The sequence below is a fragment of the Lepidochelys kempii genome, chromosome 11 (assembly GCF_965140285.1).
Source record: "Lepidochelys kempii isolate rLepKem1 chromosome 11, rLepKem1.hap1, whole genome shotgun sequence".
Taxonomy (NCBI): Eukaryota; Metazoa; Chordata; order Testudines; family Cheloniidae; genus Lepidochelys; species Lepidochelys kempii.
Window position 1 is genome coordinate 69,108,387 of NC_136390.1, and position 27,438 is coordinate 69,135,824.

A 27,438-nucleotide genomic window follows, 5' to 3' on the forward strand; every position below is an offset into this window, starting at 1 on the left:
GGGGGGGGGGGGGGGGGAAGAACACCTTAAAATAAATCTAGGGCCCTCTCCCAAGCCATTCAGTTGCAACTCCCGCAGCTGTACAGCCTAGGATTGAATGCACAACCATTCCCCCCCGCCCACACACACACCAGGTCAGGGAGATGCTCTAAAGTCTCAAGGGGAGGACAGGCAAGGACACCCCAATGGCAGGGTGCACACGTCCAGCTGCCCTGGTCTTAGGGAGTAGAGATGCAGGCAATCTTACCTTGTAGCAACCTTTGTGCAAAATTTTCACTGGAGCCAGGAGGAGCCCATTGCAGCTTCCCTTTGAAGAACAGGAAAGTGCTATAGATATAAATTAATTGGGTGGGGTGGGGGTAGGGTGACGTCCTGATCAGTAGTAAGGTAGAAAAAGTGATTGGGGGAGGGCAGGGCCAGCATGGATAAGTGGAGGGGTCTAACTAGCTGCAATCTACAGGGGTGGGGCTGTTAATTGAACTGTAAATCAAATTACTGTACTTTTTATGGAAACATCAACTCCCTTATTTTTTTATATTGACAGAATTCATGCTTTGTTACGGCTCTTCCTCTTTTCACGAGTCAAAACATCTCCCATAATAGAGCTGGAGTGAGAGAGTTTTATTCTATTGAAAAACTTGCACTGCTTTTGATTTTAACTACAACTGAACATAGATTCTTCACAATGTTTTTGGCCAGGTGTACAATACTATGTTACAGTTTTGGAAACAACTAACCCAAGATGACCAAAATATAAATATATATATAGTGACAGGGTCGGGCCAGATGGCTACAGGAGAGTAATTTGAACCAGCGACTCACTGCTTCTGGAGCACAGAGCCCAACCACAGGACTACACAGAGAGTCCTGCTACAGGAGAGTAATAGAAGCCAGATATATTAGCCCCAGGCTAAGTAGGTCCCTTTTCCCTGGGTAAGGTAACAGGGAAGGTTCCAGAACAATCAGGAACCTTCTGGAGACAATTAAGACAGACAGGCTGATTAGAACACCTGCAGCCAATCAAGAAGCTGCTAGAATCAATTAAGGCAGGTTAATCAGGGCACCTGGGTTTAAAAAGGAGCTCACTTCAGTTTTTGGTGCTTGTGTAAGGAGCTGGGAGCAAGAAGCGCTAGGAGCTGAGAGTGAGAACGTGGACTGAGGAGTACAAGCATTATCAGACACCAGGAGGAAGGTCCTATGGTGAAGATAAAGAAGGTGTTGGGAGGAGGCCATGGGGAAGTAGCCCAGGGAGTTGTAGCTGTCACACAGCTGTTCCGGGGGCGCTCTAGACAGCTGCATTCCACAGAGCCCTGGGCTGGAACCCGGACTAGAGGGCGGTCCCAGTATCCCCCCAAACCTCCCAACTCCTGGTCAGACACAGGAGAAGTCGATCTGGACTGTGGGTTCAGAAAAACGGCCAAGCTGAGGGCTGCCGTGAAGCTCCAAGGTGAGCAAATCCACCAATAAGCTTAAGACCCACCAAGGTAGAGGAGGAACTTTGTCACAACATATATAGCTTTTCTCCTTCCTATCTGGAAGGCTGTTACCATGTTTGGAGGCTGCAGAGCTCAGAAGACTGCCTATACCTCTGTATGTCCAGCCTGGTCTCCTTTCTGTCCAAATGGAAATCTCTCTCCATGACTCGGACGTTTCCTTGTGCACATCTAGTAGTCAGCCCAAGCTAAACATGGCTAAATTAGAGCTGTTAACCTCCCCCTGCCCCCCCATTCTCAATCACTGTGCAACACCATCCACCTGTCGCTTAGGCCTGTAACCAGGGCATCATCTTTGACTCACACCTCTCTCTAGAGCCTCACATTCAGGCTATAGCTAAAGCCTACCGATCCTTTTGGCATACCACCTCTGAGACACGGCCTTTCTTTTCAATCCAAACAGCTAGAACTCCCATCCAAGTTCTCACCACTTCGCCTCTCCATTACGGCAGCACCCTTTTCCTCCGGCCTCCACAAACGCAGCCTTGCTCCACTCACTTCCATTCACAATGCTGCTGCATGTATCGTTTTTGTAGCCCGTCCTTGTGGCCAGGGCATCCCTTGCTCTGCATCCCTCCACTTCCACCATCACATTCAACATAAGCTACTTGTCTTTGCTTTCAGGACCCTTTTCCATCAGTCCCCACCCTGCCTATTATCTCTCATTCACTATCGATGATCATCTCCAATCAGCCTACGAGGCCACCCTCCACTACCCGCTTGTTAAATTTTGAAACAATTGTGGGCTTTCTCCCATGCTGCAGCTCATGCTTCAGAGGCGCTCTCCATAAACATCCGTAAAGCTACCTCAGCAGGGGTGCTGAGACAGCGGCCCCTCGTGCTGACCAGTATTATCTCATTGTTTCCTTACACTCCACTATCTGCCTGCAGCCATCTCTTACACTTACATTGTAAGCCTTGATCTGTTTGTTCTGTGTTTGAACACTGCCTCACCCAACGTGGGCCTGCTCCATGACTAAGGCTCCTAGGCACTATGGAAATACAAATTCGTAATAATGTCACAGAACAATGGACTAAGGCTGCAGACCTCCAGCTGTTTTCACTCCATAGCAAATACTGGCATGATTGAGGGAAGTGATTATTGCCCTCTATTTGGCTCTGGTGAGGCCATATCTGGAGTATTGCGTCCAATTTTGGGCCCCCACACTACAGAAGGGATGTGGACAAATTGGAGAGAGTCCAGCAGAGGGCAATGAAAATGACTAGGGGGCTGGGGCACATGACTTCTGAGGAGAAGCTGAGGGAACTGGGATTATTTAGTCTGCAGAAGAGAAGAGTGTGTGTGTGGGGGGGGGATTTGATAGCAGCTTTCAACTCCCTGAAGGGGGGTTCCAAGGAGGACGGAGCTCAGCTGTTCTCAGTGGTGGCAGGTGACAGAACAAGGAGTAATGGTCTCAAGTTGCAGTGGGGGAGGTCTAGATTGGATATCAGAAAACACTGTTTCACTAGGAGGGTGTGAAGCACTGGAATGGGTTATCTTGGGAGGTGGTGGAATCTCCAGCCTTAGAGGTTTTTATGGCTTTGTAAAGCTAGGCCCTGGCTGGGATAATTTAGTGGGTGTTGGTCCTGTTTTGAGCAGGGGGTTGGACTAGATGACCTCCTGAGGTCCCCTCCAACCCTGATAGTCTATGACAGGGGTCGGCAACCTATGGCATACGTGCCAAAGACAGCACACGAGCTGATTTTAAATGGCATGCTACCGCCTGCCGGGTCCCAGCCACCGGCCCCGCTCAGCCCACTGCCGAACCCAGGCCGGGACCCCGGCAGCCAGCAGAGAGCCATTAAAAATCCTGCCCGCCCCACTCTTCTTTGCCCCCCACCCGCGGGGGCAGGGTGAAGAAGCTTGGTCCTGTCGGCTGCTGCTGCAGGGCAGGCAAGGTCCCCCCTCCCCACCTCTTCCCCCGCCGTGCTGGGTTCCTGCCCCTCCTCCTCTCCCTGCCGCCGATCAGCTGATGGCCCTTGTGCGGGATGGGGAGAAGTGGAGCTGCAGCGCGCTTGCTGCTCCGGGGAGGAGGCAGAGAATTGGTGGGGACAGGGCTGTGGGGAAGGGGGTGGAATCAGGGCATATCCCCTCCAGCCCCCTGCCGTGAGCCGCTCCGGGCAGGGGGCTGGGAGCACCCCCAGGACCCTAGCCCACACCCCTGCACCCCCTGCCCTGACCCCTGCACCCCCCCACACCTCAGCCCCCTGCCCTGACTCCAGCCCCCCCCACACCCCATGCCCTGACTCTTGCACTACCCACATTCCCACCCCTACCCTGAGCACCAAACGGGAGCTGCCCAGTGCCCACTCCACATCCAAACCTCCTGCCCCAACCCTGACTCATCTCCCTCATTCTAGCTCCTGGCCAGACCCTGCACCCCAACCCCCAGCCTGCTCCTTCGCCCCCAGCCCTGTGCTCAGTGCACTCCCACCCTCAGCTCAGTGCAGAGAGAGGAAGAGAATGGGCTAGAACCAGGGAGAAGGTAGGTACCCACTCTGTGTGGGCAGGGCTGGGATCCCAGACCGGCAGCGGGCTGAGCGGGCCCGGCAGTCGGGACCCTGGCTGGCAGGAGCCGGCAGACTGAACCCCAGACTGGCAGCAGGCTGAGCCGCTCAGCCCACTACCAGTCTGGGGTCCCGGCCGCCGGCCCCGCTCAGCCCACTGCCGGCCTCGGTGAACAGAGCCCCAGGCTGGCAGCGGGCTGAACGGGCTGGCAGCATAAGATCAGCATTTTAAATTAATTTTAAATGAAGCTTCTTAACCTTTTTAAAAACCTTGTTTACTTTACATACGACAATAGTTTAGTTATAGGATATACAGACTTATAGAAAGAGACTTTCTACAAAACGTTAAAACGTATCACTGGCATGCGAAACCTTAAATTAGAGTGGGTTCTCTGAAACCAGTGGGTAAATGAAGACCCAGCCCACCCTGGTCTATGACATGGTACCCAGGAGATAATATAGGAGTGCCAAAGCCATGGCAGGGACTGCTGCACTAGTGGGGAGGGGGTAAAATGGGATCCAGCTAGAGCCACCTCTTCCCGCCCCGCATTGCCCCTCCGGACCCAGAACCGTGCAAGAAAGTGCCCCCAGTTGTGGATGGGTGGGACTAAGACCCACATGGTACCTCCCAGCATGGCCCTGGGGGAGACCTGCAGAGAGCAGCCAGCCAGAGGCTTCAGCTGGTGGGAGCAGTCAAAGCCAGGAGCCCTAGACATTGAGAGAGAGCTGCGGAATGGGCTGTCTGTCGGCGCTCTATGTTGAGGGGCTGTTTGCTCCAACCCTCCCACTCCCTCGCAGCCTCTTCACCTCAGCTGCACTCCACACGATCACCCCTCCCCTTCCATTTAGCAGATCCCCTCTTACCTCCCCAGTTGTGAAGGGGTAGTTAACATGCAGTCTGCCGCCATCCCATTGGTCACTCTGCTGGCGTGTTCTGCCCCTTCCCTCACCCTGCGTCTGTCTTGTCTATTTACACAATATTGTCTCATTGTTTCCTTGTACTCCCCCCGTCTGTCTGTATCAGTTTGTTGTCTCTTGTCTTATAGCTAGACTGTCAGCTCTTTGGAACAGGACTGGCTTTTTTGTTTGATGTTTGTACAGTGCCGAGCACAATGAGGTCTTGGTCCTTCAGGCTACAACAATACATCTAAATGATATTAAAGCCAGTTTTCACTGCGTTAGAAATGGAGGCCTTGTAATTCTAGTCTATATTTGCTAGGGTATACCTGAGTGGCCCTTAGCCTTTGTATTAGCTTTTCTGGTCTCCTGGTTCAGTGCAGAGCTGCTGCCTGTGAGAAGTGGCTTCTTGGCCTCCTCATGTCGATACCTAACTTTAAGCACCCAAGTCTGAAGTATGGGCTTTGACCCCCGCTAGCCTGAGTTTCCCCTTCTGGGGGATGGAGGTAGCATTCCCCATCTTTGTGATGAGCAGCATTACATGAGCAGGCCTGACAAACCTACTGCTTTTCCCAACAGACGACAAGTCCTCAGCATTTTCTCCCAGCCTGCTGGGAAGCACAACCAGTCTGCTGCCAAACTCTGGGCTTAACACAGGAGCGGTGAGGGCTATTTCAAGTGAAATTCACCTTTGTGTAGAGGGCGAGCTGTGACAGAACATACTCCTGTATTCACACCCCACGCTCCACTGTAGGAATCTTTGTACAAAATCTGCCTTGTGAGGTATCATTTGAAAACTAATCACTCACTGGTCAATAATGTGTGTGTAGCAACATTATATATAAAGTTATGACTTCCCCCTGAATAATGTTGGCAGCAAATATTCAAAGCCACATAGCCCCAATTAAGATCTGCTTGACCAGTCCTGTCGAAATAGAGGAATGTGGGTTTACCTCAGTTTAAATACAAGTTGTAATCAGGGTTCTCAGACAATGAGGGAGAAGACAGGAGACAAGAAAAAAAAAATCAGCATTTCAATTAACAGAGGGGAGAAAAACCTGAGCAACCGCTTTCACCACCAAATACCATGTTGCCTCCTTTACTGTTTGAATGAACCTTAAACTAGGGTTCAGAGTGGTAGCCGTGTTAGTCTGTATCAGCAGAGAGAACGAGGAGGACTTGTGGCACCTTAGAGACTAACAAATTTATTTTAGCATCAGCTTTCGTGGGCTAAAGCCCTAGAGGTAACCCACAGGAAAATGTATTTCACAGGGGGGACTGAACTATAAAAGTGAGGGCCAAAAACACCTCAAGTTCTCTCTCCCTACCCATCTCTCTTCATAGAATATCAGGGTTGGAAGGGACCCCAGGAGGTCATCTAGTCCAACCCCTTGCTCAAAGTAGGACCTAATCCCCAACTAAATCATCCCAGCCAGGGCTTTGTCAAACCTGACCTTAAAAACCTCTAAGGAAGGAGATTCCACCACCTCCCTAGGTAACCCATTCCAGTGTTTCACCACCCTCCTAGTGAAAAAGTTTTTCCTAATATCCAACCTAAACCTCCCCCACTGCAACTTGAGACCATTACTCCTTGTTCTGTCATCTCGTACCACTGAGAACAGTCTAGATCCATCCTCTTTGGAACCCCCTTTCAGGTAGCTGAAAGCAGCTATCAAATTCCCCCCCTCATTCTTCTCTTCCGCAGACTAAACAATCCCAGTTCCCTCAGCCTCTCCTCATAAGTCATGTGTTCCAGTCCCCAAATCATTTTTGTTGCCCTCCGCTGGACTCTTTCCAATTTTTCCACATCCTTCTTGTACTGTGGGGCCCAAAACTAGACACAGTACTCCAGATGAGGCCTCACCAATGTCAAATAGAAGGGAATGATCACGTCCCTCGATCTGCTGGAAATGCCCCTACTTATACAGCCCAAAATGCCATTAGCCTTCTTGGCAACAACGGCACACTGTTGACTCATATCCAGCTGCTCGTCCACTGTAACCCCTAGGTCCTTTTCTACAGGACTGCTGCCGAGCCACTTGGTCCCTCGTCTGTAGCGGTGCATGGGATTCTTCCGTCCTAAGTGCAGGAATCTGCACTTGTCCTTGTTGAACCTCATCAGATTTCTTTTGGCCCAATCCCCTCATTTGTCTAGGTCCCTCTATATCCTATCCCTGCCCTCCAGTGTATCTACCTCTCCTCCCAGTTTAGTGTCATCTGCAAACTTGCTGAGGGTGCAATCCACGCCATCCTCCGGATCAGTCATGAAGATATTGAACAGATCCTTGGGGCTCTCTTCTTGATACTGGCTGCCAACTGGACACGGCACTTATACCCTTAAGACAACAAAACACTTCGGACGCTGGGAGCATGGAAAGGGACTTCACCTTGAACCACGTCTAATTTGTTACGTTTAGTAATAGGAAGCATTTTACTTTTGTTTCTCTTGTGACAATTTCTGACTTTAATGCCTTGCACTCCCTTAATCTCGCTCTTTGTAGTTTACTGGACTTTTTATTCTTCCAATCAAAACAAATCCAGTGTTGTGAACTGTGTGGGGAACTCCATTTAGGATAGCAAACTGTTGTACACTAATCCCCCAGAGAGGCAACAGACCTAGTATATCTGGACTGTCCAGAAAAGAGCTGGACAGTGCAGAACACATGTTTTGGAGGGGAAATTTAGTACTGGGAGTGTATTGGGGTCACCTGCAAGTTGTAACCAAGGCTGCTGGAAGCCAGTGTAGCTGGCGTTTGCTGACGGGTTGCCGTGGCTATACACACACACACACACACACACACTCGGGGTGTGACCTGCACATAGGTGCCGACTCTGTGGGTGCTCTGGGGCTCAAGCACCCACCCCAAAAAATAGGGGGTGCTCAGTACCCACGAGCCAGTCAGTCATAGGCGCCACGTGACTCTTGCATTTGGGGAGGCTGGGCAGGAGCACTGGAAACTCCCTAGAAGCGTGGAGGAGCACCAGCGCCCAGACTGCTAAACCCAGGGTTGTGAGTTCAATCCCTGAGGGGGCCATTTGGGATCTGGGGCAAAAATTGGGGATGGGTCCTGCTGTGAGCAGGGGTTGGACTAGACACCTCCTGAGGCCCCTTCCAACCCTGAGATTCTGTGACCCTATGACTGTGACCCCACCTGCTCCTCTCTGTCCCCTCCCCTCAAACCCCCCCCCCATACCCACTGGTGTACCAATGATACACACATTCAGTAAGTGGAATATGAACGTGTATAAAACTGCTGATGATAGCCTCTCCCCAAACTGGCAGAGCCTCCTCCTCAACACACACACCCCCTCCTCAAAAGCCCCCACCAGCAGAAAACCCAAAACCAACAGTCAGCGCCTGTGGACCGGCATGCTGTTCGCAAGGAGCTGCAACTGCACAGCGGAGGCACCCCCAGCTTGCTGGGCAAGTGGTGACAACCCCACACTGCTCTGGATTGCACCCCAGAATGTCATGACCCCCACCCCTGGCCTAGGGCACCCTTATGTTCCCAAAATAAGCAAGAGGCACATGGGTCCTGCACTGAGCCTCTGTGCAGGCATGAATACCACCCAAGATGGTGTGTGTGTAGAAGTGGCTTGGGGATAAAACACTACCTTCTCAGACTGTGTCTCCCCCCCAGCCCCAAACTCTAACGAGACAGAATTCATAAACTAATGCTTCAAGCCTGGTATTAGCATGAGTTATTCAAATTTACGATCCACTGCTTGCTTTAGTACATTAAAGAGCATATGGAAGTGCTCGGGATTATTTAATTCTCACTTGTGCATTCAGCCAGTAAGGAGCTCACACGTTACATGGCAGACAGAAAACGTCCAGCAACGTTCTAAAGCGCGGGCTATGAAAGCAGATAGCATAAACACACCAGTACAAATGGCTCTCAGCTGCCATAGGCCAGGGTATCTGTCAAGGTTCCTCCCCCACTCTGAACTCTAGGGTACAGATGTGGGGACCTGCATGAAAAACCTCCTAAGCTTATCTTTACCAGCTTAGGTCAAAACTTCCCCAAGGTACAAAATATTACCCCCGTTATCCTTGGAATGGCCGCTACCACCACCAAACTAATACTGGTTACTGGGGAAGAGCTGTTTGGACGCGTCCTTCCCCCCAAAATACTTCCCAAAACCTTGCACCCCACTTCCTGGACAAGGTTTGGTAAAAAGCCTCACCAATTTGCTTAGGCGACTACAGACCCAGACCCTTGGATCTTAAGAACAATGAACAATCCTCCCAACACTTGCACCCCCCCTTTCCTGGGAAATGTTGGATAAAAAGCCTCACCAATTTGCATAGGTGACCACAGACCCAAACCCTTGGATCTGAGAACAATGAAAAAGCATTCAGTGTTTTACAAGAAGACTTTTAATAAAAAATAGAAGTAAATAGAAATAAAGAAATCCCCCCTGTAAAATCAGGATGGTAGATATCTTACAGGGTAATTAGATTCAAAAACATAGAGAACCCCTCTAGGCAAAACCTTAAGTTACAAAAAAGATACACAGTCAGAAATAGTTATTCTATTCAGCACAATTCTTTTCTCAGCCATTTAAAGAAATCATAATCTAACACATACCTAGCTAGATTACTTACTAAAAGTTCTAAGACTCCATTCCTGTTCTGTCCCCGGCCAAGACGACTACAGAGAGACACACAAACCCTTTGTTTCTCTCCCTCCTCCCAGCTTTTGAAAGTATCTTGTCTCCTCATTGGTCATTTTGGTCAGGTGCCAGCGAGGTTACCTTTAGCTTCTTAACCCTTTACAGGTGAGAGGAGCTTTCCCCTGGCCAGGAGGGATTTCAAAGGGGTTTACCCCAATTCTCACTTGTGCATTCAGCCAGTAAGGAGCTCACACGTTACATGGCAGACAGAAAACGTCCAGCAACGTTCTAAAGCGCGGGCTATGAAAGCAGATAGCATAAACACACCAGTACAAATGGCTCTCAGCTGCCATAGGCCAGGGTATCTTACTAGCTTTACAGAAGAGCCCAGATAGCGCATGCTTTTCTGCCAATTCCTCCATGCAAATGAAAAGGGAAAAAACACTCAGAAAACACTGTGTCATTTCTCTCGAGGCAAGACAATCATTTAAAAGCACTTTACAGTATTCTTAGTTAGTGTGCAGTGAGGTTTAGACCAAACAAGCTCATTCTTATCCACCAACACAACTTTAAAAAGTACATTTAAAAGGAGAATTTTTATACTGGCTTGAATTTACATTGAAATGAATAAGCTGCTATGCTTTGCTAAAAATCTGAAGATACCTGTCTGTGCATGGCTTCTGCCTCCACAGCTCAGCCCGACTGTCCACCCCCCACCCCCTCCACAGAGGATAACCGCATAATTCTGTGGAATTTAAGGATCAAACAATTCTGAAAAGTGCTTACATGACTTAGAAATCTAAGTCTGTGAGACTTACCATCCCAGGGTACTGCCTCATGGTGAGACCCAACACTGCAGCCCTTCTGCCTCACTCTGGTCCAGTGGCCTGTCCAGCAACTTGGGCTTCCAGCCAGCTCCCACCCCTTCCGGGGTAACAAGGCCAAACTCAAAACTCAACAGAATAGAACATCTTCATCCCGCCCCCCCGAGCTCAGTCCACCACAGACTCCTCTCTCCTCTGCTGGGCTCTGCAGGGTTCCTCCTCATTCTGTTACAGAGCACTCCCTCTCAGGGCTTTCTCTCTGGAGATCTGGCTCCTCCCAAGCTGCTGCCCTGCAATCTTTCTTCTCCCAGGCTTCCTTTAGACATCTCCTTCTCCCCAGCTCCCCTCAGGGACAATCCCAAAGTATGTGTTCCACCCTGCAGGCCCCTCTATGGTTCCTTTGCCAGAGGGGAAGAGAACTCCCTACTACCTCTCTCTCCTTTGTTTCCTGTAAGTAAAGCCCTGCATTGCTACAGGACCTACCCACTTGGGTTCTTCCCAGCTGGGTCTAATCCTTAATTACCTATCTCCTCTCCAGGTGCCACAGCATGGGCTAATTAAGCTCCCCTGCAATTCTGTCACTGCCAGTGTGGGCTTTATACATCACAAAGTCCATTAGATGCTTTTCAAAATTAGGCCCCTGTGGTTAGATATAAAGATGGCCCTGCAGTATGAGTGCTGGGTCTTATAACTCTGCCTTCTTTCAGTGGATCTCTGCAAACCCCCATCTGTGCCTTGAAAAAGAGGACACAGTGGCAGCAGGAAAGAAAAATACTGCAGGACACCAGAGAAGAGAAGAGGAGGGTAAGGAATCCAGCCTTGTAGAGTCCATCCAGCTAGGATCTGTATGAGACTCAAAAGCATTTGGCCAGGACTGCAGTGGGAAAGGCTGGATGCTCATCCCTTTTGAAAATCAGGCTTAGGGCTTTGATCCTCAAAGGAATTTAAGTGCTTAACTTCCATTGATTTCAGTGGGAATTAGGCACTTAAATACCAGGACCTGGTTCTAGGAACCTAACTGTAGGTGCCCATTGTTGGCAATGCTGATGTTTGTTTTTCATGCCACTGTGCGTGAACCATTTAGTTAGAACATGCATGTGTCGGTGTCTGAATGAGCCTCTTTGCGTAGTTGCTTAAATTCCTGCACCTCCCCTGATACAACTAGAATTTGTTCTCATCCAGATCCAGGCTCCTCTGGGTAGAAAACTTCCCTTTTCCAAGGAAGTTATTGCTTTATGAATCACCCTGTCCCTGCGAAACAACAAAGCTGTCTTTCTCAGAAACCCCCTCCCATCTTAACCCCTTTGGTAACGTGCTTATTCCTTATTACAGAATACTGTACAATATTTAAAGACAATTCCATGCTGCTTTGGTCTGGAACAAAATACACATTTTCCACTAAGAGACCCGGGGCCATGAACCTTGATTTAAGGACTTGGAGATTTGACTAATGATGATAAAAATATTTTTGAAGTCTTTATGCAATAAAAATACAGCACAAAAGCACTTAAACTGCAATATCTCTGTATCTTATCAAAACTTATCGAGCGCCTTCCATGCATATCATAAGGCTAAGCAATAAGTAAATGGGACAGTATAGCTCAACCACCTTAAACTGCTGTCAACCCCAGTACAAGGGACTTATCCTACTAACAATGAAACCAACAGCAACCTCTCTCCTTCCCATCCTCTCAATACCACTCTGTCCTTCAGTGGGAGCAGGATTGGGACCTAAATACAATTTTCGCTGGAGAAGATGTTTTGAGTTTAGAGAAAGTGAGGGAACGGGACAGAGGCTAGCAGCCTAGAGGAAGCGCAGGGCTCATTGTAACAGCCAGCTGGAGAGCCAGTGGACACAAGGAGAGCTTTCCAGGATTGAAGCTGGATTTCTATACCCTACAAATCTTGGAATAAGTCAGTTTTCCAATAATATTTTGGGGTCTCCGCACTGGCTAATGGACCGTTCGCTAGAATTAGGGGAGGAAAATGAATCAAGGAAAACAATCTGCAGGAGCAACAGTTCTGCTTCCAAGAGCTTATCCTGTTGGGGAAAAGAGCCGTGCTTTTGCTATAACTGACGGCTGTGTTCGTCCACTGTTTTGGTGCCATGTCTCACTGTGTTTTGCTCCATTGCTTCCTGCGCCTGCCCCCCCATTCAGACTGTGGCTGGACACTTAAGATGTTTGGGGACTATAAAATGTGACGCTTTCTATGGCAGCGGCTCTATGCTTGTGGAGGAAGGGAGCGTGACCGCGCGCGTGTGTGTGTGGGAGGGGGTGTTAACACTGCCTGTCAAGCTCGGAGACCATCAGAAATCTCATGAATAAGATCCTAGAGTGGAACAAACTTGCCGATAATACGATAATTACTCATGCTAACATGTGTAAAGCACCTTCCTCCTGAAGGGTGCTACAAAGAAGGAAGAATGGGCTTGTGGTGAAGGCCCCAGACTGAGCTTTAGGCTGCATTCAGTTCAGTTTCCGCAAACTCTCTGGGTAAGTCACTGAAATCTATCTGTGCCTCAGTTCCCCGGGGGAGAATTTTTCCTTTCCCCCTCCCTCTGTTTAGATTGTAAGCTCCCTAGGGCAGGAATTGTCTCTTGTTATGTTTGCATAGTGCCTGGCACTATGGGGCCCTGATCTTGGCTGAGGTCTCTAGATATCCTTTAGATATTATGAGAAACTTTCTAACTGGTCAGAGTACTTAAGCTCTGGAACAGGCTACCAAGGGAGGTTGTGGAATCCCCATCCATGGAGGTTTTTAAGAACAAGTTGGACAAATACCTGTCAACGATGGTTTAGGTTTACTCGGTCCTGCCTCAGAGCAGGGGGGCTGGATTTGATGACCTCTCATGGTCCCTTCCTGCCCTACATTTCTACAGTTCTATGAAACTATAGGAGAAATAATTTGCAAAAAATCTCTTTTAACCATGAAAAGTCTGACTTCTGTGTAGCTAGGCAATGCTGCAATATTTCAGTACATTATAAGCAAAAACTGACAACAGCGGTTTGCAAAGTAATCAAGGGTTCCTTTAATTAACAATAATAGACTTCAGAAGCATTCAAGCCAAAAAACTTTGCAAGAAATAAATTATAATAATTAGATGTCTACAGAATGGTGCCTCCCCAGATCCATCCTGTGGCTGATTATTGATTAAGTGTATAAATACTAATCTTGACCTATAGATATACGTTTTCAATTAATTGGCTCATAAATGATTTTTAAAATGACCAAGTAATTGGCTTGCAAGAAGTGCTGCAGTTACTGAGAGTAATGAGAAGTGGCATTTAGTCCAAAGCATGTCATCTCTGCCTGAACAAAGGGTTGTTATCGAGAGGAAATGTGTATGAGTACAGCACACCTCTCTAGTCAGGACAGTGTTAAAGGTCAAGTGTGCACTGTTCTTTCTCCACATTTTGCCTTGGGGTTACAAAGCTGTTCACCAAAGCTTCCAACGTGCTGCGGATTCCACAAGGGCTCGCCGAGTCTGACAGAGAGGGATTAGTCCACAGGAAGGTAGGTCTTTCTATTGATTTACTGAGATCCTGGGGCATGCTAGCTTACACAATGCCCTCACTCCGCTTGCTCCGCCACACCACCAGCGCCGTCATGAGCAGGGTGATGAGGATGGGGACCACAAGGAACGGGCATAGGATGTTGTTAGGTGGGTCGCGCAGAGACCTCCCAGAGAGGGAGCAGTTTTTGAAATAGTGCTTGTGAATGGCTATGAAGAACTCGTCCACCAGCTGGTTCGGCCAATAGCAATCCAGTTTCTTGGCTATCAGGATGGTGCAGTTGGTGAGCTCGCCGTAGGAGCTGGAAAAGAAGAAGAACACTAGATGGGTTCAGAGCTGTCATTCACCAATCAGAGTGAGCTAAAACACCTCCGGTTTGCTCTTCAGAGATACTCAGCACCCAAAACTCTGCCTAGCAGCAGTGGGAACTGTTTTGAAAACTGGGCCTCTCAGCTCTAGTTACACTGGACGCTATCGACCAAGCCTGAGGGCTGGATCTTGTGAGGTGAAAGGACCCTCAGCTCCCACTGGTCTTAGGAGCACGTAACAAGCCCAAGATTTGAGACTGCTGAGCTTGTGGGATCGGATGCAGTCACAGCCTGAGGTGATGAGACCACAAGAGCTTCATGCTTGATTGAGCAATAATGCTAAAATGTCAAGGAGAGAACGGTGAGGAGTATTCACTGTGCTAACTCACTCCTCAAAGGAGCACTCCAAAGGGCTTTAAAACCTGGATTTGTGAGGAAAATAAAACAGATTAGTGCTTAGAAAAAGATCAGCAAACATCACAGTCGATGACATCCATAGCTCAGGGAAAAGCACCAACGGGGGTGACTGAAATGCCTTCACCATACATTACAATAGCAATCACCAGCTCTGATCCACCACTGGCTAATGAGCCCTCAAAACCACAATTCTTCATGTTGGAAGCAGACAAGATTTCACATTCACAAGAGATCCAGGCAATGAATGCAAAACTTGTGTTCCTTTTCAAGTTGTGCTGTTGTCAGGTTGGGAATGTGACGGGTTTTGGCCCTGTCACCTTATGTGCTGAGACACCACTGAGCCTGTCTATTCTGGCAGCCTGGGTCCCCTTTACCTGGCCTTCCTGGGTTAGGCTCACAAGCCTCTTCCAGCCAAGCACACAGGGAGGGTCACACCCAGCTGCAGAGAGAGACAGAGATCCGCTCTGGAAAGATTCAGCCTGAGGTCTCTCCCCAACACTCTGGTGCCCACTCCTTTTAAGGGGGACAAACCCAAAGGTTTTATGAAATCCGCCCCCTCCCTCAATGTGGAGGGAGATATGCACAATGTCTTACCCCCCCAGTTAGAAATTACATAAACTGGGTTATATTATAAACAAGCAATAAGTTTATTAACTACAAAAGGTGAATTTTAAGTGAATATAAGAGATAACAGACTGAACAAAGCAGATTACTGACCAAATAAAGCAAAATACGCAAGCTAAGCTGAATATACTTAACAAACAGGTTACAAAATGTAAATTCTCACCCTAAATGTTATTTTAGGCAGGTTGCAAAGTTTCTGTGGTTCAGAGTTCCAGTTATATTTCTTTCCAGACTGGACCACTGTCTCAGTCAGGACTCCGCCCCCCCCCCGCCTTCCCTTCAGGCAGCTTTAGCAGTCTTTCTTCTTGGGTAGATAGGCCAGGGAGAGGAGGAGTCCTGTTTGCTTTCCTCCCCACCCTTAAATAGGATTTACATAAAGGCGGGAAACCTTTGTTTCCCAAACTTGACTCCCCCACCCCTTCCTTTCCAGTGGAAAGTTACAAGAAGTATCTCGAGGTTTTCTCTGAGCATCACTACAGTAGCCTCCACTGAGAATACCAAATCCCGCCCCAAAGAGTTATCCAAGGTGGTAAACAGCGTCATTAATCCGAAGTCGCTGGAATATGCATCAGAGCCCAGTACCAAGCGCTGTGAGGGACTGCAATCCTACTTCACCAAAAAGATCGCCCACACTGGGGAAGGCTTCTAAAACTCCATGGATCACCTATACCCACCAACCAACAGCCTGCCTGCACACCCAGAGTTCAGTACATTCACTCACCAAGAAGTTCTGGACATCTTAAAGGAGTCTCGACCCAAGACTTGTGAATCCGACCTACGCCCATCCTGCCTTGTGAAAATGAATCATGAGCAACTGGTGCTACTTCTGATCGACAGAAGGTATCTTCCCTTCCTCCTTCAAACACACAATAGTCTGACCAACACTGAAGAAGCCCAACTTGGATATTTTAGTTCTAGCTAACTATGGCCCCATGTCAAACATCCCATTCCTGAGGATACAAGCAGGAGCAGACGAACTCCTAGGGGCAGATGCTGGCTTCACGCAAAGGTCTTTAGTAAGAACCCCAAAGGTTAGATCATCCCTTGTCATCTTTGCCTGAGTAAGGCGGTGTGGGGAAGTAAGGTGTGGGGAAGTAAGTATGGGAAGACCCATATCTTGGGTCTGGTGTGAAGCACATCCCCTGGAAGCCAGCGGGTGGGGTGGAGCTTCATTTCTACTTGGGGAGCACAGCAATTGGCTAGGTGCAAGTGGGAGCAAACCGCACATTTGCAAGGGGTTGCAACAAGTTACTCCCTCCTCATCATCCCCTTAATCCTTCCTTCCTTCCTCCCCCACCTCATCTTCCCCCTCCCCAAAAACAACAAGAGGGAACAAAGGTGTGTGTGCAGCCAGTGCCCCCTGGGTGGGGCAGCTGGTGCACCACCCCCTGCTCATGGCTGTGCTGAAAGGCACAATCTTGCCCCAAAGAAAGAAAAATCCAGAAAACCTAAGGGCCTAATTCTGCCCCCACCTCCCATCGTAAAGCAGAGTCCCATTGCAGAGGCAGGCCCTACTCAGCACAGGGATGGGTGGATTGGGCCCCACCATCTGAGCAGCAGAATTTCTAAACAGAATGCGTTTCAGAGTGTCCCCCAGGGGAAAGATGTAAAACAAAAGCAGCTAAATATTAACCGTTGTACCGTGCAGCGTTTCAGGGAGGCTGCTACAGGGATCGGATTTTATTACTTTGACTTGTCAAACTGTGTTCTTCATTCTCTTGTTTCTTCTCCATGGCTCACAGGACAGGCCGCTCAGTGAAGATCACTGTGTGCGCTGGTGCAGGATGCAGAGCAAAATGAAGTTGTGTGGCAGATTTTCCTTTATGGCATGGCCATATTGCACTACGTCACCAATGCAAACGGGCCTTAAACCCAAAGTATCCAGCATCAGGATGGTCACCTCAACGCAAGGGTGATTCTCCAGTGGTGTAGAGATTCCCAAACTTCTCTTATTGCGTACCCACTTCCAGATCTACCAGCTGCCCACATACCCGTACCCGTCTCATCACCGATACTTTGTGTGTTCTTCTTAACGCTACCTGTCTTTAACCATCTGTCCATATTTCACTGTTATGCACAGATATAGTGCGACTTATACAACCGACTGCCCCCACCCCTATGTTCTGAGCTCAGTTAGACTGGATGGTTGCTGGGCAACTGAACTTGCGCTGTATGGTGATTGGAGGTGAGGGCTCTGTATGTAAGCATCTCTGTGTATCTGTGTTCTCGTTGGTACATCTTGAAGTAAATTAACTACTGTATTTTCTATAACAAATTCCCACAGAGTTTTAAAGCTTCCTCTGAGTAGCCTGTTATGAAAACGCAATAAATAAACTAAAATCCGCTATTACACAATTTCTCCTGCGTACCCCCCCAGAGATGTCTCAGGTACATGTGCCCCAGTTTGGGAACCCCTGCCCTAGGCCATTCCCTATCTGTTGCGGTATATCAGGGTAAAGGGCAGGTGTCCAATATCTGTGGCTGTAATTTTGGCTGCTTAGGGTCTGGGGCTGCTCTAATTCAGGGCAAAGGAACACAGTGTGCAGTTCAGCTGTAGTCAGGGATATGGCCCAGTAAGAATTGTAGGCTCCTCACATCCAGGCTTTTTTCCTCCATGTAAATGGGCAAGTGTGGGAAGAGCTTTTGGTTAAACACCGTTTATTGTTAATTCCACCTACTCTGCACAGGTGCCAGGTGTGACAGACATGCAGTATTTTGGGGGAACCTACTGTATTAAGCTGATGTAGCACTGGGAGCCAGGGATTGTGCGTATGATTGTGTTCGAGTGCACGGGGAGGGTTGCCACAGCTCCTTCAGGAACTAAAACGGTGGGGGCTCATTTCGATGACTCACTCACATTGTAAACACAGCGAGAGATACCACCCTCTGGGGAGGCTCACGTATATTGGTTCCAACAGGGTTTCCAGAGACAAGGAAAACGAAGAAAGGATTTTGGCTTAAAAGGGCTGTGTTTGAACTCACCCAGGGCCTTTATTTTCATCCAGCTAAGGGGGAAGACCAAAGGGGGGCGGGATTCCCAATCCTTGCAGAATGGTTGGAAGGACCTTGGCCTGCCTTTTAGGGCCCCATAACACTAACAGGTGACCTCTGGTAAGTTTTCAGCATGGATATATGGTATATTGTTTTTATGTTTTCTCTGTAATGCTTTCATCTTAAGAATAAGCGTGCTTGCTTAGAAAGGGCTGTGTGCTGGCTTGTAACTGCTGGCATTACACTGTTGATTGCCCTCAGAGAAAAAGCAAAGCACGGGAACTGGTGTTTAGGCAGACTGGCTTGCTGGGGATATCACCGTGTAAAGCAGGGGACTGTGTGTGAAGCCTTAAAACCCCAGTCGAGAGAGAGAGAGGTGGGTCTCTGCTCAAGAGAGGTGACGGCTGGAAGCCGGTAACCCTAAGTGAGTGCCCTTGAGGGACCACAGAGGGGATATACAGGTGCAGTTACCCTGAAACTGCGACACCAGGAACTGCCACATTTGCATACCACACTCAGAAGGAAGAAATTATAGGCGTGACGTCGAGCTGTGGCCAATTGGTGCTGCCCAGTAAGATGGTGACAGCTGGGGTGAATAATTAGAAGTGAGTGAAACCGTTCACACAAAATAAACCTGACCTAACCATTGCCCAGCCAGCACACCAAAATCAAATCCATCTTTTTCTGAGTGTCAAGAGATAACTTTTGTTTTCATTTCCCCTGCACTTTGTGGTCAGGACTGGAGGCAAAAGTATCCCTAGAGGACAAACTCCCATGGTAGCTCAGACCACACAAGTGACAGGAAGTACTGGAAATTTTCTAGAGTCACCTGTTTTCACAACACCTCAATTCTACAACCCAGAGAGGTTCAGGTGAACATCCAAATTCCTGCTTATTTTCACCTCACCCCTAGACCTTTTGAGATCTGTTCAGCACTGGGTATGGTGCCATCTCTCAGAGTTGCATCTGGTGGCAACAAAAATGTCATCCAAGTGGGGAGCCCCCAGCCCACCCAAAGGCATCTCCAGCACACCCTGAGGCTGTAAGTGATCTGAAATTTGGAAACCACATACTGGCCTACGTCTGAGGGGACTTCAACCACTTCTGACTGCTAGTAAAGGATAGAATTTTCAAAGCCCAGTCCCTCACAGTCAGACCACAATTGTAACAGTGATACTGCACCCACTCACTTTCTGTTCTTTAAACCATGGAGGCCTATGGGCCTCCTCAGAGGCTATATTTCCGTGTGCCTATTGCTGTGAGAGGATTATCAATGTGGCTTTTGTACTGAAATTACGCTGTAGGTGTCCAGTTCTCTGATCGCTGAAGGAGCATGCAGAGAACTGCCACACTGGAGAATGGATGAATAAAAGGATACCTGAGTCAGAGGGCTACAATCAATTCTGAAAACTTTGGCGTAGTTCCTGTTGCTTGGAAACCATTTCCTTTTCTTTGTTGGCCCATATCCTTAATAGATGATATTATTGGAGTCTAGCTGCAAGGCAGTTCAAAAAAGAAGAAAAGCTTGGGGGGGAAAAAACCCTCGCAAAGTGAAAAATGCAGCAGTTGCATAGAAACTCAGACTGATTGTGTCTTCCACCTAACCCCTCATGTTTAATCATTTGGGATCTCTTTGTACGTAGACTACTTCAGTTTGCCATTTCCAAAGGCTAAGTGCAAGGCATCCGCTTTGCTGTATTTACCCACACATGTTAACAGAAACTTTTGGTTGACTTTGCTGTAGTTGAACTCATCAGTGGGAACACGTGCCTGTCTAGGCCTGCTGGAGGAAGGGTCTCTATATATGGGCACGTTCATCAATCGAGCATTGCCTATTAGTTATTTACAGGACCGTGTGTCTACTGCACTCCTACAAATGGCCTCGTAATATATCCGTTTGCCAGGATGCTAAACACATCTCTGTGCCTCCTTGTAACTCCCTGTAAATGGCCATTTTCCTGCTATCTTCTGCTCCTCAGCTTGTCCATTCACCATTCTTCCTTCTTTCTCTAGGACTGTTTGTTTCCCCACCATGGGGGAGGGATAGCTCAGTGCTTTGAGCAATGGCCTGCTAAACCCAGAGTTCTGAGTTCAATCCTTGAGGGGGCCATTTGGGATCTGGGGTAAAAATTGGGGATTGGTCCTGCTTTGAGCAGGGGGTTGGACTAGATGACCTCCTGAGGTCCCTTCTAACCCTGATAGTCTATGAAGCTCAGGGGGTTTACTGATCCTGCTCCCAAGCTGCTTTCTTGCAAAGGAAAGAATGAGAAACATCAAGAGGGAGATCTTTTACTATGCATGACAACCGCAATGAAGCTAAGTCACCTCTCCCACGGGAACTGCAGCAAAGCACTGTTTTAAGGGTAGTATCCTGCCAGCTCAGTCATCCAAAGGTCTGAAGCTCTCTCTCTGGTAGGACTTAGCAGATACACATGGCAATTGCCTTTGTGGTTTAGTAGCTGAGCAGAGGGGGCATATTCCTGCCCCTCACAGCCATAATCCCTGCAGAAGCAGATCTCTGCCCCTGTATGTTTTAGGAGCTTCACTTCAGTTTTAAAACCATGCCTAAGCAGAAGCACATCCCATATCTATAGCGTGACAACAGCAAAAAGTTGAGTATATTTTGCCAGATTTGCCATGCAGGAAAAAAACGGTTACTCACTTTCTTGTAACTGTTCATGTCCATTCCAATCAGGTGTGTGCGCACGCGGGTGCAGGGCAGCCGGAAAACTTCCCCTCCGACAAAGGGGAAGGAGGGTGGGTATTGGACTAGAACAGCTTCGTTCTCTTTATGTAGAAGGGTAGCGGCCTGCAGCCATCCAATGAGTGAAACTTTTGGTCCTTGCCGCTTGAGCGTGGCTTAGGGTAGAATACAGGGAGGACAATGTCCTGGTTTATTTGAAACTGGGAGACAACCTTCGGGAGAAAAGCCGGGTGAGGCTTGAGCTGAACCTTGTCCACAGTGTAAGGAGGTTCTGATGTTAGGGCCTTGACCTCAGACACCCTCCTGGCTGAGGTTATCGCTACCAGAAACACCACCTTGTAGGAGAGAGAGAGCAGGGAGCTCGTTGCCAAAGGTTCAAAGGGCAGACCCCCCGTGAGTCTGGAAAGGATCAGACTGAGGTCTGCCCCGTTTCCTCATGCAATTCGTTTCCCTTCCTCCACCAGTGCAGAGAATTCCACACGGGAGTCCTGAGGCGGCAGCAGCTCCACAAACTTGGCCATCATGCCACAGGTGTTATACGAGTATCTGCTCACGACGGCCTGCTGGTTCGAAACACAGAGCTGCAGCTCCTCAAGTGGAGCAGACCTTTCTTTTTTTAAAGCAGACCTTTAGTTTTTTAGCATCCCTATTTTTAGGGGAGAGCCCCTAGTAGCCCCGGTGCTCGCACTGATGAGCAGCATCAACCACCAGGGAATCGGAGAGGGGAGGGAGGTATACGTGTTCGTATCCTTTTGAGGGAACAAAGTGCCGCCTTTCATTTCTCTTGGCCAGAGGGGGCAGAGAGGCCAGGGTCTTCCACAAGATCTTTGTGGTCTCAACAATGGTCTTAATTAATGGCAGGGCAATGCAGATGGGCCTGGAGTGGGCGAGGATGTCTACCATAGGGTCAGCATCCTCTACCACCTCCTCTGCCTAGATTCCCAGGTTCTGGGCCACCCGTCGCAGCAGCCGTTGTGGGACCCTGTTGTTCTCCAAGGCCGGGGCCATCCGTGTCCCTTCCATGGTCTCATCTGGGGTTGGATTGTGGCTGGAGTGCCGCCTCCATGAGAAGGATCTTGAGCCTATGCTCCTGGTCTTTTATGGTCCTAGGGCAAAACCCTTTGCAAATTCTGCACCTCTCCTTCTGGTGGCTCTCCCCGTGACACTGCAGACAGGAAGAGGGTGGGTCGCTCTTAGGCATAAATTTTTCACAGTCGTCGCAGAGTTTGAACCCTGGGGACTGGGGCATATCCCAGTGCCGGGGGAGCATTGTTGAGGGTTGGGAGGGACCCCTGAAAGGAAACTTATGACCTAACTACTAATGCTAAACTAACACTAGTAAACTACCGAAAACTAACTATGGTAAGAGAGAACTGAGGGGGTGCCAGGTCAGCAGGGCTCTATTTTGAGCGCCATGAAGGAGCAACTCCAGGTGGCACTCAGGCCGACCGGACGGGTGCTGCTAGGGGAAAAGATTTCCAGCTGCTGTGCACACGCACACAGCTGATTGGAATAGACATGAACAGCCACTCGAGGGAGAACCCTACATTGGAAGGAGGATTTCCCAACTCTCAGAACCCGCTTTGCTTTGTTAAATGGTCTCCCCTGTATGCATTGACACATGTATATACATGGCATACGTGTGTGTGTGTACACCAGGGGTCGGCAACCTATGGCACGCGTCCCAACGACGGCACGCAAGCCAATTTTTAATGGCATGCTGCTGCCTGCCGGGTCCCAGCCACTGGCCCCGCTTAGCCCACTGCCGGATCCCGGCAGCCAGCAGAGAGCCATGAAAAATCCTGCCCGCCCTGGCCCGCTCTTCTCCGCCCCCCACCTGCGGGGGCAGGGTGAAGAAGCTTGGTCCTGCCGGCTGCTGCTGCAGGGCAGGCAAGGTCCCCCCTCCCACACCTCTTCCTCCGCCCTGCTGGGTTCCTGCCCCTCCTCCTCTCCCTGCCGCCGATCAGCTGATGGCCCTTGTGCGGGAGCGGGAGAAGTGGAGCCGCAGCGTGCTCGCTGCTCCGGGGAGGAGGTGGAGATGAGGTGGGGACGGGGCTGTGGGGAAGGGGGTGGAATCAGGGCATATCCCCTCCAGCCCCCTGCCGTGAGCCGCTCTGGGCAGGGGGCTGGGAGCACCCCCCACACACACCCAGCCCCCTGCCCTGATCCCTGCACCCCCCTCACACACCCCAGCCTCCTGCCCTGACCCCTGCACCTCCCATGGCCCCAGCCCTGACTCCAGTACCCCCCACACTCCATGTCCAGACTCTTGCACACACCCCCCATTCCCACCCCCACCCTGAGCACCAAACAGGAGCTCCTGAACCCTCCCACATTCCCACCTGCACCCCTCACACCAAATGGGAGTTGCCCAGATAAGCACTCCACACCCAAACCTCTTGCCCCAAACCTGACCCTCCACCCTCATTCTAGCTCCTGGCCAGACCCTGCACCCCAACCCCCAACCTGCTCCTTTACCCCCAGCCCTGTGCTCAGCGCACTCCCACCCTCAGCTCAGTGCAGAGAGAGAGAGGAAGAGAATGGGCTAGAACCAGGGAGAAGGTAGGTACCCACTCTATGTGGCAGGGCCGGGACTGGCAGCGGGCTGAGCGGGGCCGGCAGCCGGGACCCTGGCTGGCAGGAGGTAGCGGGACCCCCACTGCTGGTCTGGGGTCCCGGCCGCCAGCCCCTGCCAGCCTAGGTGAACAGAACCCCAGGGTGGCAGCGGGCTGAGCGGGCCGGCAGCATAAGATCAGCATTTTAATTTAATTTTAAATGAAGCTTCTTAACCTTTTTAAAAACCTTGTTTACTTTACATACGACAATAGTTTAGTTATATAATATATAGACGTAGAGCGAGACCTTCTAAAAAACGTTAAAACATATCACTGGCACGCGAAACCTTAAATGAAAATGAATAAATGAAGACTCGGCCCACCACTTCTGAAAGGTTGCCGACCCCTGGTGTACACAGTATACGAGTCTGTTCCAATGCCCATTGAAAACAACGATAAAAAGCCCATTGACTGCAATGGGGGCAAATCGGGTCCTTCAAAACTAATAGTCGGAAATACCTCTTCATATAAATGCTGTTCTCCATATCATTGGCAGAATTTTATTTACGGCCTGATCCAAAGGCCACTGAATTCAATGGAAAGATACCCATAAACACTGATGAGCTTTGGATTGGGCTCTTTAGACTGGCCCTTGCCCTTTAAATCCTTTTAAAAAAAACCCAACTCTTCTCACACCACTCAGTTATTTTCCTTTTGCAATCAACTCAAAGCAGCAGTGCTGTGGGGTCCCCATTTCTGAACAAAGCTAGCCAGAAGATTGCCAGCCTACTGTCATTTTCACAGTAGCTCCCCTTTCATCTTACAAATCCAGCAATTTAAACCATCAGGCCTTGAGGCAGACTGTGTACTATGTTCTGCAGCTCTGAGCGTACCACTCACCACCCCCCGTTCATAGCTCTGAGGGTCAGTCCGACACCACAGCCAATCTAATTCCACTCTTCAGCTATTTTGATAAACACCATCCAGCCCCAGAGACAAAATGGAGGGAAGGAAGCAATAAATACTAACAAATGTCTGCCCAGTAATTTACCTTTTTCAGAATGCTTTAAAACAGTGTTTCTCAAACTGTGGTCCGTGGACCCCTGGAGGGGGGTCCACTGGCCCAGCTGATCAGCTCCTCCCCGTCCCTTCCTCAACCCCTCCCTCCCAGTGCCTCCTGAATGCCGCTGAACAGCTGTGCAGGAGGGAGGGGGCGGAGCAGGGACCGGGCGCGCTCAGGGATGGAAAGAGGAGGGAAAAAGGAGGGGCAGGGGTGGAAAGAGATGGAACGGGGGTATGTCCTTGGGGGAAGGGGTGGAGTGGGGGCAGGGCTTGGGGCTGAGTGAGGGACTTGGGGGTCCATGAAAAGTATAAATCAAAATGGGGGTCCTCAGCTGGCTAAAGTTTGGGAACCGCTGCTTTAAAAGACACCAACCAATTGCATTATCCTTGCAACTCCCTCCCTTCTCCATTTCACTGGAGCACAGAGAGTTCAAGTAACCTGCACAAGGGCACAAGATGAGTCCGTGGCAGAGCGGAGTTTGGAATGCAGGAGTAGAGCTGGAAAAAGAGACACGTGCTTCCATGAAAATGTTCGCATGATATTCTTCCTGTGTTCTGACCAGCTCTACAGCGATAGCTGGCTCGTGGCCACATTGCTTTTCTAACACACTTTCAACAAGTTCATTTTCCCCTCCTCTCAAATCTGCAAAATTCTGAACTATAAACAATAAAAGGAGTATGTAACAACACCAAATTTTATATAACATACGCCCCCCCATATATTAGAATATGTATCTATCTGTACCTGCATATTTTAATCTAAAAATGCCTAACACGGATGGTGTAAATATTAACTATATGGGATGGGGTTTTTAAGAGCGCTCGGCATGTTCCTAACTGTGCTCCCATTAAAGCCAGAGCTATACCAGTGATTTCAGCAGGTGCAGAGTTAGGCCAATGTTGTTTCAAAATCCCACTCGCAGTTGTTAGGAGCCCGAATCACGGAGACTAAAATGGCACCATCCTTTGACAAGCGTTAGGAATCTGAGGGACAAAGGATTCCGTTTTGCAGGGCTGTGGAAAGCTGCTGCTTTCCTGGCTGCCACACTGGATTTGCTCTGCCCACGGGGCCCACTTCTGAAGCTTTTAAAAACTTTATTTTTGCACTAAAAACACTATTGTGCATTTAAGTGAAAAATTTAAAGGCTTCAAAGCATCCACAGATTTGCTCCTCAAAAAGGGTGAAGTCAGGTAGCCCTGACTCCATGGGTACGATTAGAAAACATAAGCAATAGACTGGCCTTCACAAGCAAAATATGATGCTTTTAAAATAGCTAGTCGGGGAGGCCCTCCTCCGTGGCATGAATTCGTAATAGAAGCTGCAAGTAGTTTGGTGGCGATTTAAGGCTAAATCCACAAAGGGGACTTGGACTCAGCCTTGTAACACCTAACTTTTAGACATTCTGCGGCCTAGCGAAAGCCACAGCACCAAATTAGGAACCCAGACTCCTGTGCAATCTAGAGAGAGAGCTAGGTGCTTAAGCCTGGGCAAGCTGATGGGGCGCTGCCTAAGCTAACCAATAAGAAATGCTAAGGAGAGGGGTGTGGCTTAGGTATGCCTACAAGAGCAGGTCCTGTAGGTGAAACAGGTGGGGAATGCCAAGTTTAAGGATTCTCCTGAGACTTTGGCATGAGCCAAGGTGCCAGGGGTCAGGACTGAGGAGGCTGTGTGCACATGCCCACTTGCAGAAATTTAGAGGACTTTACGACCCAAAGTGTAGGCACCCGGGTAATTCAGATGCCTACAGGGGGTTAGGCAACAATTGAGTGGGGTTTTGAGGATCTAAGCTTTGGATTAGGTGACTAAAGTGGCATTTGGTTGCCTAAATCCCTTTCTGGATCTAGCCCTTAGTGGCTCTTGCATTGCCAGGCCTTCCACACTGAATGCGAATGCACTGGCCTGCAGAGATAATTGGACGATAACCATGCAGGGATGTACAGTTAGACTGTGTGAAACTCTGCAGGGCACCAGAGCAACAGCATCAATATACCCAGACTCCCTACACTCCATGTCTTGTAGAAAATAATGAACCTTCCTGCCTTTCCCACAAAAGACCCAGGGAAATAGTAAAGTGAGATAGTTGGTGCCTCTGATCACTTTAATTCTACATATGATGCAAAGGCTCAAAAAAACATGCAGTGCCCATAATCTTAAACCCTGATGCAATTATGTGACCCAGGAGAGCAAATGCTACAAATAGCCAACAGTGGTTGGCTGAGCTTACGTAGGTAAACAAGCCCCTGTCTAAGTGTTACGTGATAACCCTCTGGGTAAATCTATACTGCAATAAAAAGCCCATAGCACTGTGTCCCAGAGCCCATGTCAGCTGGGTCAGGCTTGCGGAGCTAAAAATTAATGTAGATGTTTGGGCTCAGGTTGGAACCCAGGATCTAAGACTCTTCCCCACTCGCAGGGTCTCAGAACCTCAAGCTCCAACCCTGATGTTGGAGTCCAAACATCTACACTGCTATTTTATAGCCCCGCGAGCCCGAGTCAGCTGACCCGTGGCCATGCCATGGTGTTTTATTGCAGCGTAGATGCACCTTTTGAGTACAGGGCACTGACTTCTGGAAGGGCGGAGAAGGTCTTTGGTGAGATATTCGGAGTCCAACATGTCGGGTGTTGGCTGAGTTCACAAAGCTGAGGACAGTGCTTAGCCCTTGTGGAAGCCAATCCGGCTGATGGATAACAAAGTTGCAGTCACTGCATTTCCTTTAGTCAGGCCAGTACACCCTCCCATTTGATGTGAACTTCTGATCCGTTCTGGTTTATTTACATAAGGTACTAGCTGGCCCTTGGAAAAGATGTAGCCATAGGTGCTGGAAGTAGGGGTGCTGGGGCTGGGGGGGCGCCCCTTGACTTGAAGTGGTTTCCATCATATGCAGGGTTTACAGTTTGGTTCAACGTCTCTCAGCACCTCCA

The 27,438-nt window shown here is 49.2% G+C and overlaps 1 protein-coding gene across 1 annotated transcript in view; it reads right to left on the bottom strand.

The window, feature by feature from the left end:
• Nucleotides 1-9,400: 9,400 nt before the first annotated feature.
• RAMP1 (receptor activity modifying protein 1) overlaps nt 9,401-27,438 on the bottom strand; it is a 126,132-nt gene continuing 108,094 nt past the window's right edge. The window contains exon 4 of the mRNA XM_073306752.2: nt 9,401-14,155. Coding sequence (XP_073162853.1) covers nt 13,900-14,155 — 256 coding nt within the window. The 3' untranslated portion in view covers nt 9,401-13,899. The remainder of the gene's footprint in view (nt 14,156-27,438) is intronic.